Source organism: Cucumis sativus, chromosome 7 (assembly GCF_000004075.3).
Source record: "Cucumis sativus cultivar 9930 chromosome 7, Cucumber_9930_V3, whole genome shotgun sequence".
NCBI classification, from domain to species: domain Eukaryota; kingdom Viridiplantae; phylum Streptophyta; class Magnoliopsida; order Cucurbitales; family Cucurbitaceae; genus Cucumis; species Cucumis sativus.
The window spans coordinates 4,816,347-4,832,314 of record NC_026661.2 but is presented as its reverse complement, the minus strand read 5'-3'; the positions used below and the strand labels follow the sequence as shown (position 1 = coordinate 4,832,314).

The window sequence follows — 15,968 nt, the reverse complement described above, 5'->3', positions numbered from 1 at the left end:
TTTTTTTTTATAAACAAATTCTTTTCTTACATGGAATCTAAATAGTTTATCAATCCACTAGATCAAATGAAATTGAATAAAATAAAAGATGAACAATAAGTTATATTGATTACAATCATATAGTTGGATATATGACTTTCTGAATATTAAATACTCTGTATACTTGTTTTAGAATTTTGTATTTTATTCCTACATTGTTTAAATACTTTATTTTATTTTTTTATAAATACTTTTGTATTTAATTTCTCTACAGAGTAAATGAAATCGTCGTAAATGTGATCATTAATGAACTTCTAATTGCTTCTAATTGATTATAGTCTTATAGTAAATGTTGTTTACGAGTGGCAGTTAAATAAGAAGAAATATGTTGGCCGAATTTGAATTTTGAAGTTGTCATTTTTATTAGTTTTGATTTTATTTAACGGAACAAATTTGATTTTGTTGGAAAATATTCTACTTGTTTTAATTTTTTTATAATCTCCAAACATCTTTGTTTATAAATTGAAAATTAATTACATTTGTTTACCCAAAAATATTTCATTAACCAACTTGAACATTTCTTTTTATTTGATAATAAAGTTTCAAAATATTAGATTTATTTTATTCTATAAAAAAACATAAAGATCCTATTTTGTAGATTTAATTTATTTTATTTTAGTTTAAATATCAATATAACTAAAACGTATAATTCATGTATTATGTTGTCAGATATATTGAGTAAATTTATGTATTGAATACTATGTAATTCAAAATACAATAAATGTAAATTGCTACCATTTCATAATATCTTATTCTTTTAAATAAATTTTTTTTAATTAAGTGGTTGAAATTTAAATTATATTTTCAAATAAGTTATTTTGATTTGTCACTAATATGACTTATTCATATAACACTATTTTCATTTTTCAATTTACATTAAATTTAATTTTATGGAAACAAAAGGATAAATGCTTGAGACTAAAAATAAAAACAAATTCAATCCAAAACAAAAATAGAGAGAATTAATAATTAAATGTTAAAAATGTATAACATATTGTTTTGGCGAAAGCAATAATAAGTTACAAATGAGGATATAGAAACAATGGATTGGATATTACACACTGACAAAGAAAGAAAAATGAAGATGATGAAGATTTAAGTTCAAATTGTGTAGGCAATTTCATCAATCAAAAAGCAACCCCTCCCTCCTTATACATTGTGTTCATCAATCAAAAGCAAACATCCAACATAAAGCAGCAACAAAGCGCAGCCAAACTGCAAAATTTACAAACCCAAATTCAGATCTTCTTTATCATCATCATCATCATCATAATATAACATCAAACTATGTAGTAATTATCAAAATTGGGAGGGAAAGTGAAATTTGTGATCATACCTAATTTTGTTTTTGGAAAAATAGTTTTTTTTACCCTTTCAAGTTATTATTCTCCAATGCAACATCCTAACTAACTATTAAAATTGTTATGAAATTAGAACTTTAGGTACAAAATACATCAATTCCTAAAAACTATTGGCTAGAAACGTAAAATAGAGTAATAAATGAAACTAAATTTCCATCGATATAATTTCTTTTTCAATGATATTTTTATACCTACGTGAATATAATATAAACAACAAACGAATATTTACGTTTTATAGAAAAATATTTGGGATGATTTTAGTATTTTAAAAATAATGTTTTGAATAAGAAAAGTATATTTTATAGAAAAAGAAGAAAAGGTGGAAAGAAGACCCAAAAATTGCGGTAATGTTCATGTGAGAAAAGAACTTTCCACCCTGTGTCAGCCCATTACCGATTTCGATCGCTTCCACATTCCTCAACAACAAAACAAAAATTCCTAGACCAAATCCATCCAATCACCTCATTTCCTCACCGTATCCGTACTTCGCCGCCGCGAAATCCACTACGTAAGAGTTGACGTACGTTAAAACAGAAGCAGAGACGACTTACCAGCCTTCGACGAATCCAACTTCTTTCTTTTGGTTTTGATGTTGCGGAGGAGGATGATGACCGTACGCCGGACCATACGGCGGCGGAGGCGGGTATCCCTGCGGAGGATAACCGGCAGGTGGATAACCGCCCTGCGGTGGATATCCTTGCGGGGGATAAGCGTCCTTCGGAGGATATCCTTGCGGTGGATAACCTAATTAAAATCGTCAAGATCGGTCAAATAAAAGCGCGTAAAGGAGATGAAAACAAGTAGCAGATGAGTTTTAGGGGGGAAAAAACAGTAAGATCCTTGGGATATGATATGGATCGTCTAAGAAATGGAAAAAAAGTGAAGAGTGAGGGTTTGTAGAGGTTACCCTGGGGGGGAGGAACGCCGACGGGAGGCGGTGGCTGTGCGTAGTAACTAGTCATACTTTCTTCTGTTTTGATTTTCTTAGTTTGGAAAACGGAGAGACGAGAGAGCTCTATAAACTATGAAGAGGAAGACAACCAAAAAAAAGGAATAAAGAATGCGGACTTTTTTATGTCTTTTTATATTCATTTTAAATTTGAGTTTATTATTATTTATCCATATTATATTATTTTTCTAAATATATAACCAATCGACCAAATATTAATTTGGAGAATAATTTAAAAAACCAAAAATTTTATTATAAAAAATACTATTAATTGAAAGAAGAAAATTAATAGAAAGAAAAAATGAAAATGGGACAAACGTGTAATATTTTAAAAAATAACGGATTTCATGAAGTTTTTAATTTTGTTACATAGACTATAAATATTTTGTTATATTTATGAAAATTAATCTATTATAAGTGATAGTTAAAAAACGGAGAGTTTCTTGACGAATTTTTATAAGTGAAATAGAGAAAAATAGGAAGTTCGTAAGAGTTTTTAAAATTTTAACATTATCTGAAACTTTATCATTAAAATGAAGAGATTTTGGATTCCAATATCTTCTAGGATGGAAAGTCGTGTTCGTTAAAACGAGCCAAACTCGTTTTTTTGTTATTAATTAAATAAGACTTTAATTATTATTTAATTGATGTTTATTCCTTTGTTTGGGAACCAAAGTTGTGATTTAATTATTGTTAATAGAAAGAAACCATGTCAAAACTTTATATTATTACCTCTTTCAAATTAAATGTTAAAGTAGCCTTCAAGAAATTTCTCCGTTATTTCCATTTCTAAAGGCGACTAAGACCTAATCATTATGATTAAAAAAAAAACGAGTTCTAAAAAATACCATTTGTCAACTTTTGAGATGCCATAACAAAATATTACAAACAGTAGTGGTTGGAGTCGGTTTTTTTGACCTAATTGTTACCGAACTAACTATAATTGATCTCGTAAAATGTTCAAAAACTGATCTCGACCATCAAATGAGTAAATGTCGGTCGATCTCTCTCATTTTTGATTTACTGATTGGATTTAGCAGTTTGATTTTTGAGATATTTTATATCTTGACTTTAGGCTTTAAGGTAGCAATTTCAACTCTTAAATGTTTCATTTATTAACTGTTGTAGGGATCTAAATTGAATTTTATTGAAACCTCCGTCAAAGCATTTAGAGACTTGAGCTAAATTTTAAAATGTTTAGATTGATCTTTTATTTATTTTACGTCTACATTTATTTATAATTTTAAAAAAATTATTTCAAACTAATCACATCGAATGTAGCAATAATTTCAATCATATATCTCAGAAAAGTTGGTTCGTTACAATTACAATTTGAATTCACACCTTTTAAATTGATAGTTAACAAAAAAAAAAAATATTACATTTTTATTCTTTAACAAGGCATGGTTCATATATATATATATATATATACACACACTTGATCCAATTGTTAAACATTAGTCAACTTCATTCACATGTCATATTTTATATAGAAAAAAACTAATCTTTATTATTATTCTTTAGCTTGACTTTCATATATATATATATATATATATATATTTAGAAGTAGGCCAAATTAAAATTTAGCCCATAAAATGAAATTACAACATACATTTAATTTCAATCTAATCTTCACACCAAATATTCATATTTATCATAAGCTATCGTCGTTGAATATGACGACATGTGCTTTGAGGTAAAGATAACGTAAAGAAAAAAAAAATTAGAAATGAAAGAAGTAACTATACGTTTAATTTTAAAAAAATAAAAAAAAAAATCAGGAAAAACTTGTGTTCTTGTGAACATGACGTTTCACTTTTTAAACAAGTAACTTTTAATAGGAAAAAATTTACAACAAAATTTTAGACTCTATCAAACAATAGAAATTGATATAGAATCGACAATTTTATTAGTATCTATTATTGATATGGTCGGTAATACTTTCATCCGTACTTGAAAAATGTATTTTTTAATATGAAAACAAATATATAAATATTTGATATTGAATTAATTAATTTTGATATGTTCAAAGGTCATAAGAAAATGAGAGGCTTATTGACTTGCAAGTTGCAATTAATTAATATGTCTTTGAAGTTGTAATTAAGGGGAGGCTAATGATGATGGATTACAAAACAAAGCCTTGAAAATTTTGGTAGCTTAGCATATATAATGGAATATTATTTCAAAGAATGTGACAGTGTGTATTAATCAAATTAATATTTTTCACATTTTTTTTAACATATGATTAGGCAATTAGGCCATTATACTTGTACTTCAATAAACCCAATTAATTTGTAATTCAGTTTTTTTTAATAGTTTTCGGATTTAGCAAAATATTGTTAATCTATATCATAATACGAAGTAAATTAATCGATAATAATTATCCGTTACAAATGTTAGATTATGTTATTTTGTTATACTAATTTGTAAATATATATTTTTATGTTATTTAAAATAACTTAATTTTAAACTAATTAATGATTTTTTATCATTTATTTTGTTTATTCCATTGATATATAAATATGTTGGTCAAAAGTAATTTCATTTAAGAACTTTTTTTCTTCCATTCATATAAACCATACCACCTTCCAAATCCAAATTTCTTTATCTACCATTATTTTCTAACCAATTATTTTAAATCAAAATCTTATATATTTTTTATATATAAAATTTTGATATTTGAGAATAACTATTTGCCATTAATGATTTTGTTCAATCATAAATTATTGGTTCCTAGCTCCTATATCAATAAATTTTGGACTTATTCAACTTTTATATAACAATACTACTTCATACTTGTATCAAAATAATTTATATTAAAAAAATATCTTGCAATTTCAATATATTAACTTTTAAAAAAACACCTTATAAAATAAAATAATTAAACTAAAATAACATTTCATGATTAATTTCAATCTTATATGACAATGAACTTTTCTTTCTTCCAACTTTGATCACATAATCTAAATAGATAAAAATGTATAGTTTGTAATTTAAACTATAAAAAATCTTATAGAAATCCTACTATCAACCTATAAATAAATAAAATATGTCTACTTCGATCGATCATTATATATATAAGTTACAATAAATTTACTTACTAAACGTTGTTATCATTTGTTTAACTTAAAAATTTTCAAACACACTAGTGATCTGCTTTAAGGATAAACGATTTTTTAAAAAAGAAAACACATCTGTCGATTTGTTTAACTTATTATCACTGTATTAAAACTTGACAACGAGCAATAATCCGATTCTAATATGCAATTACACATTAGTTCAAGGAGGTGAACATAAAACGTTATACAATGAAGATGATCATCATGAAATATAAATTTAAACAACATTAGAAAAATTCAAATTTTTATGTGGTTTGATCACTCCAACGGGTCATCCATTCACATGTGTTCATTAAGGTGTCCACGAAAGTATTTCATAAAACCTACAAAATTTACAAGAAAATTAAAAAGATAAAAAAAAATGGCTAAATAATAATAAATTTTCACAAACATATCGTATTAGACGACGTTTGAAAGAGGTGGATATCGTGAATGATAATGAACTGAGTTTTCATTATAACGAAATTGATAGGATATAATAAATAATAAAAATCATTTAACTTATTTTTAAAATATAAAATTATCTATTTAACAATTTAAATATATTATTAAAAACAAATTAAGAATACATTTTAAGAGTTGTAAAATGAAAGAGAAGCAAGAGATCACTTACCAGCGTTTGAAGCATCCATCTTTCTTTTGGTCTTGATGTACATGTTGCGGTGGAGGATGACCGTGCGTCGATGGAGGTGGATATCCTTGTGGAGGATAGCCGCCCTGCAGTGGATACCCTGACGGCGTCATCGTCGATAGTGGATAACCTAAAATCGTCAAAATCAGTCAAATCGAGATGAAAGGTATGTTTGCTTAAAAATTTGTATTTGTGTTTGACAAAAACATTTTCAAACAAAAGTAAAAATAGGTATGTGTGTTTGGCAAAACCCTAATTTCGTAAACAAAGTGTAGATTAAATGTAAGAGATGATGATGAAAGAGTAATAATATGGTTGATTCTTAGATGTTACCATGCGGCGGAGGAGGAACGCCGACGGAAGGCGGTGGCTGGTTATAATAACTCATTATTTTCCTCTGTGTTTTCTCTTTGATATGTTTCCTTGAAATCGATCGGATATTTCTTGTTTTGATTTTATAAGACTAATAAATAATAAAGAAAAAAGGCTGACATTTTCATACCTCTTTTCAAGTTTTAATATTTTTTCTTTTGAAAAATTGATGATTTAATGTTCACTAAATAATAACTCAAATTCAAATTTTAAACTTTATGAAATATTTTATATTTAACTATTATTAATGTCGTTATTGTTGTTGTTATTTTATTCTAATTTCTAATCAAATTACTAATATAACTTTGAATTAATGTTAAATATGTAAACTCTCTCTTAAAAATGAATATGTATGTATATTTTTCTTGAGAGGTATAGATCATATGGGTATTAGATAGAAATTAAATTGTTACATGTTAATCAACTTCCTTTTACATGCCATATTTCATAACAATATTATTCAAGCTTGACTTTGTTATGAATAGACATTACCCACTGAGTTAAATATCAATATTTTCTAATACCATGAAAATACCATATTTTATTTGTTCATACTATAAATTTGTCTCGTAAATATTAGTGAAAACTACATTGATCTTAGAGAGTTTGAATGTAATTATTTATAAAAGCGTGTCACTTACACGTAATAAATTGAGATAATACTCTTGTATGTAAAAAGTTTCAGCACGACAAAATTACATAGACGAGTGTCAAAATCAACTATTATGAATGTTTTCTTGTGACGAAATAATCCATGTTGAGAAGTGCACATTATTTCACTCTGCATGTAATTGTGTGTAGCAGTATAGTAATGAATTTTATTTTTCAAGTATAGTAAAATTTAAATTTTCAATAATAGACTCCATAGTACAATAGCACAATAATAGACGTCTATCACCAATACGAACACACAAACGTTAATGGTATTTACATTCAAAGTATAGAAAGTCGTCAAACAAAAGAAAGGTTGTTGCCAAAGTGATCTCTTCACTGAATAATAACTATATTGAGTTTGATCTCTATCCTTTGAAGTCAAACGAAAATGTTGACCTCATTGATTTGCAAGTTGCAATTAATATGTCTTTAGAGTACATAGTAATTAAAGATAGGATGTAAGTGTTGGACTTAGAAACAAAGCCTTGGAAATTATGGTAGCAGAGAAGATATAATATTATTTGAAAGAATAACGTGACATATGAATGGATATATTAATTAACACAATATTTATCTATTATTTTTTTACACATAATTATTTGTGTTAATTTAAAAGAGGTAAAGTAGGCTTTAAGTGATTCCATGTGAGCTAATTAGGCCACTACTTTTTTTTCGATAAAAAACTCTATGTCACCTTCATTTATAAAATTGTAAAAATAGTAAATTTAAAAGCAAATCACAATCTAATTATCGTCATATTTATTAAATTTACAATATGAAAAAAAAAGCTGTTTTATTTAAAAAAAATTACAAATATACAGCAAAATTGACTTGTATCATTGATAAAATTTGACAAATTTAGTTATATTTACAAAGTTTTTAAAATATTGTTATATACTTAATTATTTTGAATCTAATTGCTAAATTTGCAATTTTTAGGTCGATCTCACTTTAATACAAATATATAGGTTCCGTCCTTAAGTTTTGTATATATGATTTTATTTAGTTTGTTTATTTCAAAATATTACCATTTTATTTATTAAATAGAAATAAATAAAAAGAAAAAGAACATATAAGTAAAAATATAACAATATTTTAAAATCAAATTGGAAACGAAGTATTATAGGGTAAAATGTGTTATTTTATTCCATGAACTTACTTCTTAGCTAGGAGTTATTTTTGTTTGTCAATGTTGTTTGATAAATAAGTACAATCTCTATTTAAACTATTGGGTGTGAAATTTGCACACCTTGGGTCAATGAAGCCCACCTCTTGCTTGGATCGGGTCGACCCTAAGTTTAAATGGGCTCATAAAATCTTCATTTAATAGCTAATGTTGTATAGTCTCGAGAGTTGAGTTTAACCATGTACATAAATATAACACAATATAAAAAAAATTGTTCACTTTTAATGATGGAGTCTATTGGTGGTGATATAGAAATCATAGCAATTGTAGATTTTATTACTAATAATTATGATCGATACTAATATAATAATTACATTCATACCTACCACCAATAACAAAATATATCATCTATGTAAAAGTATATCATATATTGATCATAGACCCAATATTAAAGATGTAGTACTAAACTCTAATTAATAATTAGTAATGAAGTTTATTTTTGATACCTTATATTATTGGTAGTCTCCATTAATGATCATAGTCTATGATTTAATGTTCACTAAAATATTTATTCAATGGAATACAATGATAATGGAAGCTTCTAAATTATCTCAATAGATGCAGCCAAGTCCAAGATTCCAAAGGCAGCAACAACAAATGAGAGCCAAGCTGCCCAATAATAATTATTTTACATTTAAACCAATTAAAGTTATGATATTCAATATATAAATTTAACATAAGCTCAATATTTTAAAGAATATTATGTATAAAATAAAATATTTAACATACATCTACAAAATGGCATGATTAATATACTCCAAAGGTCCTCTTTTTCTTGCACTTTTGTTTGATTTTTCTTTCTTGAATATGATTTTTTTCAATGTATGTCTAATTTCAAAACAAGTTTAATATAATCATGGCTAATTACTTTTAAAAGAGATGTTTGATATGCTTTTTAATTCATAGTTTTGGGTCTAATTAGGTCGGTTGGAGTTTAAAAAGTTTCTAATCCATCATTATATATACAATTATATGCTTAATCTGTCATGCAATATTGGCTAAGTCAAAGCTTAATTAGCTTTTCACATCACCAAAATCTATCTATTTTTCTTAATACCAAGATCTAACATTTAAAAAGTATATTCTAAACAAGTACTTTTAGGAATTTGGTTTTGTTATTATATCTAAAACACAACAATTTAGTATTTATTTTATGAAACTAAACATTGTACAGTACACTTTATTCATATCTGAAGTTAAAATTCACCAAACCTTTACTTTGGCTCTCCACACTACATTTGATCATTTTCCTAAAACTACGTACATACGTCAGAAACTATATTTTAAAAGCTATAATAAGTACACAGTCCCAAACTTAAGTCATATAGTTAAATATTGTGGAAGTTCAAAGAGAAATAAGATAGCAGAGAGAAAGAAAGAAGATGAAGTTAAAGAAAGAGAAACATACCAACTGTCCCAATAAGTAGTTTGTCGTTGATCATGTTGTTGCTGTTGTTGAGATTGAACTATAACATAGGTAGATTGATTATGAGAGTTGTTTGGGGGTAGATATCCTTGTGGAGGGTAAGCTTGGTAGGGAGGATAGGGATAGGAATATCCTGGTGGATGAGGATAAGGAGAATGTACTCGTGGAGTATATAATGAATAATGGGGTTGGGGATTTCCTTGTGCTGGATTATCTTCATGTAGAGGAGGACATGATGGTGGTGGATATGCTCCCACAGGATAACCTAATTCATATGTTCATAAATATTTTAAATAATATATATAGTTTCTAAAATATATACGCCTATATTAAAAATTCAAGAACGTACCTATTCAAATAAACTTATTAAACACGTATCCTCTTACACTTTAAAACTTGATTATTAAAGATGAAAGAATAAGCTTCTCGTCTTTGAAACATTTGAAGTTTCAAAACGTAATTTTAAAGATGATTTGAAGCATTATGTTAAATGAAACCGAAATGAGTTGCGTAAAAAGAAAAACATTTGAAGTAGGGTTCTCATGAAGACCACAAAAAACTGAAGACAATAGTTGAGGCTATATACCTTGAGGAGGAGGAACCCCCACAGGAGGAGGTTGCTGCTCATGATCATGAAAACTCATATGTGAGACTATACTTTTTGATTAATTATTCTTGATCAAAATTAGGGAATTAAACCCCTAATTAAGCCCTCCTTTCCCATTGAAATTGTAAAGCACTTTTTATTTTAATTCTCTTTTATAAATCACTTTTGGTAGAAAGACTTCAAATGATTAGTGGACGTGGAAACCAAAGAGTTTTAATTTATTGCTACTAATGGCATAAATTGTTATTGTTAATTTTTTAAAAATAAAATTATAATTAAAGAAGTGTGCTTGATGTATTCATTTTGTCCTTTTCTAATTACATTGTAACCCAAATTAATCAATATATGGTTTCTCCAATGTCTCATGTAATCTATATAGAACAGCACAATATTGAGAAGTACTGCACCTACATATATAAGATTTATAATTTAAATTTTGGAATATAATTAATTAGAATTTGTGTAGACTTTTATCGTACTTTATATCATTATTTGATCTTTTTCCATATATGTATTGGATGGAATGATTTTTTCTTTCACAATCTTTTGGTGAAAATAAAGTTGACCTCAACCTTTGAAATACATTGTCATTGTCTTGTGCATTATTATCTTCTTGATCTCTATTTAATTATTCTTCGTCTTTTTCTCGGTTTATTGTTTTTTAACTTCAACCATCAAGATGTCTATCTTTTTCTCCACGTTCTCAAACTTACTCAACATGAAATTCGTTATGAAATGTTTTAGTACGAATTAAACTTTATGGCATATCATTTGATTGGCTCTAGTATACTTTCATCTTACTAGTTCCACCCTTCCACCTATATCCTCATCCAATGCCATAATTTTGGCTCAAGTTCAATTGAACCAAAACATGTGTACCTTTAATATGGTCCAAGAGAGTCCAACAATAAATCCAAAATCTAATTAAGTGTGTACAAAAGTCAATTTGATAAGCAAACCAAACCTAAACCCAAAGTGACCTTTAATTTGAAAACTCTATATAGGAAAGCAATTTCCAATCATTTTGAAAGTTAATGTATAGAGCTTAGAGAGAGTTCTAAGAAAAACAAACAATAATGTCCACTAAATTCTTGAAAACTGAAAAACTCTACAAATCAAACCGTGTATCATTCAACCGAAATAATAAAAAAAGTATTTAAATATTAGAAAGATATATAGTACAACCACATTTGCATAAATCAAACATAAACTCAAGTTGTAATTAACTTCACCAAACATGTATTCAAATAGTGATAGATTTGAACTGTAATTTAAAAAATCACACTTGGCATATTTTGGGTAGAAACTGATGAAAACTATAAAAAGGGTCATAATCAAGAAGAAAAGACAAAAGTGTTTAAGTAAAGGCCAAAGTGTGTCCCAATGCTGAAAACTTGAAGAGGCATAAGTGCCCATCTGTGCTCCCTTACTTGGTTTTGTTAAAAGGGTACACAAAGCCTTGCTGTCTAACCATGTGAATATAATATATACACACATATATATGTTGCCCTTTCTCTCTCCTAATTTCCAATTGCTAACCTACCAACCAACTGGCAGTTTTTGATTCATTATTTTCCCTTTAAAACCCTCCCTCCCAATATATATATATATATAGAAACTAAAGTGTTCATATATAGCTCATAAAATTTTCATATTCACTCAATTTTTTGTTTTGTTGGTTGGGATAATGGATCATGGTCATAATTTATTTGTTTCTTCAGATGGGTCTGTGGAATCTGGTTGGACAGTGTATTTGGAGAATTCTTCTTCTTCTTATTTCAGTAGAAGAATTGATGATTCTAATTTTGACGCTCATAAGGATTTTTATAATGATGATGATGATGATGAAGATGAAGAAGTGGATTTGTCTATGGTTTCTGATGCTTCTTCTGGCCCTCAAACTTTCCCGGAACATAATAATGAAGAACTTGTTAATTTCCCTCAAAATTATGAGAACCCTCCGCCGTATTTTTGCGCTAAAACCGCCGGACGGAGTTTGCTAAAAACTGGCCGGAAAATGAAGGGCAGTGGCGAGCGACGACGGCAGGAGCAAACCACGTCGTTTCTTGATGACACTGCTACTTCTGATCCCAACTTCAACTTCAATAATAATTCGGTACAACTTTTCTTTTTCTTTTTAGTAGATCTACTTTTTTATTTTTCTTATTTTTTCTCTCTTTCATTTTATGTTTTTTATTCAAGAAATTATTGATAATAATTATCTAAAATTCTTTTTTCTTGAAGAAAAATCACTATTATTATTTTCTTGTCCATTTTCAAAACAGTACTTAAGTACAATATATATATATATACACTTTAAATTGAGAACTTGGAAGAAAAAAGAAAAGGTTTATCTCAACCTATAGCTTAACTTTTGAACAGTTAATCATAAGATTTGTAGTTTCAATCCCCTTATCTTCAATTTGAATGTATTAAAGAGAAAATAAGAGAGATTTATAATTTTTGTTATTTTTATTTTGGTAACTATTTTATTTTATTTTTTAATTTTTTAAATTAAAACTATAAACACTCCTCCCATCTCTAAATTTGTTGCTTTCTAATTTTTTTTAACACTATCTTTTAAAAAGTAAAATTAAAAATTAAGGCCGTTTTAGTAAACATTTCAATTTTTTGTTATATTTTTTTGGTTTTAAAATTTGCATATTAAAACAAAACTATATATGTTTTTGTTTTCTTGTGTTTTCGAAAACCAAAATGCATTTTTTAAAGAGTTTTTTTCTTAATTTTCAATTTTCTTTTAAAAAAAATGAATAAGTCACCAAACACACTTCTTTTTCATAAACTAATTTTCATCAAACAAACCCTAAACTAATTAGTTTCAAACTTAGCTAAGCTTTTTTTTCTTTTATATTTAGAACCATGCATGTAATTGAAAGGATGTAAAAGGAAATAAATTTAATTTTAGAAAATAGACAAAAAAAAAAATTGTTTGCTTTTTCTTTTTCTTTTTGGACACATCATGAAGAGTTGGTTGTTTTTTTAAAGAGGGGTTAATAATGTTAGAAAGCAATAAATATATATTTTGATGTCCTTGAAAAGAAAACAATAATAAGAATTAATTTTGGTGGTTTTAATTGAAATCCATGCAGGAGAATTCAAGTTACCAAAACCAATTTAACACCATCAGAAAATCCTCTCCATCAGGAAACCAAAGGCAGAAAAATCAGTAATCTCTCTCTTTCTTATAAATAATTATTCATATTCAATCTCTTCAATTACATAATTCATCTACTATGCCATGCATCAACTATAAACTATATACATATATATATTTGAAATTATAATTAATTAACTGTATGATAATTAAAACTTTAGGGTTTAATATATATATATATATATATATATATAGTAGTTTTTCCATAACTTTTATGTTATATTATATTGTAGCAAAAGTTATAAATAAGACTTAAAACTTTAGTTAACCAATCAATATTATTAAGAAATGATGTTATTTGTTTATGTGAGTATTATCATAATATATATAGATTTGTGATTTAATTATAAAATCATTGCTTCTTTAATTAATTTTGTTATGTTTCTTACTATGATATAGGTGGTTTAAAGGGAAGAGATCAGGATTGAGGTAGAATATGATTGAATTTGGGCTTTGTGAAGACTATGAATTTGGCAAGAAGAGTGATGGAGAAATTACTATCATCTCTATATATAAATGTATCAATTTAGGGTTGTGATTTGAGATATCAAATGGGAGTTCTTTTTTCTTTTGAATTTTTATTTTGAACATTGAATTTCTTGTCAATGGGGTTGTACTACTTTTGCTGTAGCCATGAGGAACTGAAAAAAATAACAATTATTATTGTACTAAATGAACATGTGTATGTTTGTAAAGAGAGAATAATTAAGCAGCAGTAATATTTTTTTTGTTTGTGTTATATCCCGACGTTTTTAGAACTTTGCATCACGATTTCTTTCGTAAAAGTGAAATTTTTTGTAGTGAATACCATGCAAAGAGAAAAAGAGAAATTAATGATAAAAAATAACAAAATGGAAAAATTAAGTGTAATGAATTTTGTATTTTAGTGGTCTTTTTATGGAGTGCAAATATCCGTCTATCATTAACTACTTATCATATTTGATGTATTCGCAATATGAAAAGAAAAAAAATGTGCTATGAACTGTTTTTATCTAAATTTTTTTGTTATCTAATGCAATTTTCCTATTTTTTTTAAGGATTATTGTTTCATAATTAATATTAATTTTTTTAAAAATTACTACCATCTATATTAGTAAACATATATACCTAAATGATGACACAATTTTTATTTTTTGTTATTATTTGAATTTTTTTTTGTAAATGAAAACATGCGAAAATATTTACAAAATATAGCAAGTTAATTTACATAGATAAACAATGCTAGACTTCTATCAATATCTATAAGTGTATAATTAATAATCTAATAGCATCATGATCTATTAGGGTTTATAATCGATAGAAAATCTAAAATTTTACTGTTGATAAATATTTTTGTTCATTTTGTTATATTTAAAAATATCTCTTAGCAATTTTAGGGATGGACGTTAATTTAATTGTGTTTTGGGCACAATATTAATAAAACAAATTCATGTATTTTGTCTTGAATTAATTATCATTCTTCATGTTCTTTGTCATGAATAATAATATATATATTTTTTAGTAAGATTATTGTAGATGTGAGAGAGATCAAATTTCACATTTCAATTACATAATTAATTTAGTTCACTTTCACACACATTTTTTTAGTTCAAATTGTTGTCTTAGTTATATGTGCTATTTGAATTAATACTCAATTTGAAAAAGGTTCATTTTATAAGAATTAAAATTACAAAAAAAAAAAAAAGAGACTATAAATAAATACAAAAAACAAAATAAAACAAGAGGTCACTCAAGCAAATTGAATGTACATAATAAAACGTTCAAACTCCAAACTCAAACTTTTTTTAAAAAAATAGAGACTAAACATATACAAGAATTTAATATAGAATAATAGTACTTTTTTTAAACATAATCTAAAAGTTATTTACATATATGAAATTGAAAAACTTAACAACTATTTAGTATATATATAACTAATTGAGGTCTATACACTGTTTTATCTAATAAACACATCACTAACTAATATCTATCAATGATGGAAAAAACGTTCTCTACTTTTTTAGTAAGGTTTCAACTTAGATTACTTGACCGTATCTTATTGCACAAAGAGTAATATTTTCTTTGAAACAAGTTTTCTTGTTTGTTTGGAGGTAAGATCGATATATAGGCCGACTCGTACAACAATGTGTTTCATGTTTTATAACCGTTTTCATTTATCGTTTCTAAAAAATGGGTAAAATTGGGGAAACTACCTTGATTTGTGTACGTTTCTCCTTATATTTAAATGGTTGGTTTTGTTAGTAAAGTTAGTTGTTTTTGCCTGAGGAGTGCATAGTTGTTCTTTTATTTGAATACCTAATTAAAACTAAGATTGGTTGGAAATATCAAGAGTTTCGATTTTATGAAATTATGGATAGAAATTGAAATTTTGAAAAAAATTATGAAAATTGGTAGAAATTATTATAACTAAAATGATTTTGATTGTGACTTAAATAGACTATAGTATTGA

The 15,968-nt window shown here is 26.5% G+C and overlaps 3 protein-coding genes and 1 long non-coding RNA gene across 4 annotated transcripts; 2 read left to right on the top strand and 2 right to left on the bottom strand.

Annotated features, from left to right (window-relative positions):
* Nucleotides 1-974: 974 nt before the first annotated feature.
* Nucleotides 975-2,452, bottom strand: LOC105436101 (cysteine-rich and transmembrane domain-containing protein WIH2). Its single transcript, XM_011660565.2, has 3 exons — nucleotides 2,308-2,452; nucleotides 1,952-2,144; nucleotides 975-1,254 (listed from the first exon to the last, which is right to left on the bottom strand). The coding sequence occupies exons 1-3, from the start codon at nucleotides 2,360-2,362 to the stop codon at nucleotides 1,209-1,211; spliced, it is 294 nt and encodes a 97-aa protein (XP_011658867.1). The 5' UTR covers nucleotides 2,363-2,452; the 3' UTR covers nucleotides 975-1,208.
* Nucleotides 2,453-5,521: 3,069 nt separating this feature from the next.
* Nucleotides 5,522-6,588, bottom strand: LOC116405272 (cysteine-rich and transmembrane domain-containing protein WIH2-like). Its single transcript, XM_031889257.1, has 3 exons — nucleotides 6,433-6,588; nucleotides 6,082-6,229; nucleotides 5,522-5,791 (listed from the first exon to the last, which is right to left on the bottom strand). Exons 1-3 carry the CDS (start codon nucleotides 6,485-6,487, stop codon nucleotides 5,761-5,763), a joined length of 234 nt encoding a protein of 77 aa, XP_031745117.1. The 5' UTR covers nucleotides 6,488-6,588; the 3' UTR covers nucleotides 5,522-5,760.
* LOC116405273 lies at nucleotides 6,179-6,600 on the top strand. Its single transcript, XR_004218408.1, has 2 exons — nucleotides 6,179-6,265; nucleotides 6,426-6,600. It is a non-coding gene; the product is annotated as an uncharacterized LOC116405273 (long non-coding RNA).
* A 5,396-nt stretch (nucleotides 6,601-11,996) lies between these two features.
* Nucleotides 11,997-14,258, top strand: LOC105436243. The gene is made up of 3 exons (XM_011661421.2): nucleotides 11,997-12,460; nucleotides 13,455-13,531; nucleotides 13,919-14,258. The coding sequence occupies exons 1-3, from the start codon at nucleotides 12,032-12,034 to the stop codon at nucleotides 13,950-13,952; spliced, it is 540 nt and encodes a 179-aa protein (XP_011659723.1). The 5' UTR covers nucleotides 11,997-12,031; the 3' UTR covers nucleotides 13,953-14,258.
* Nucleotides 14,259-15,968: the final 1,710 nt, after the last annotated feature.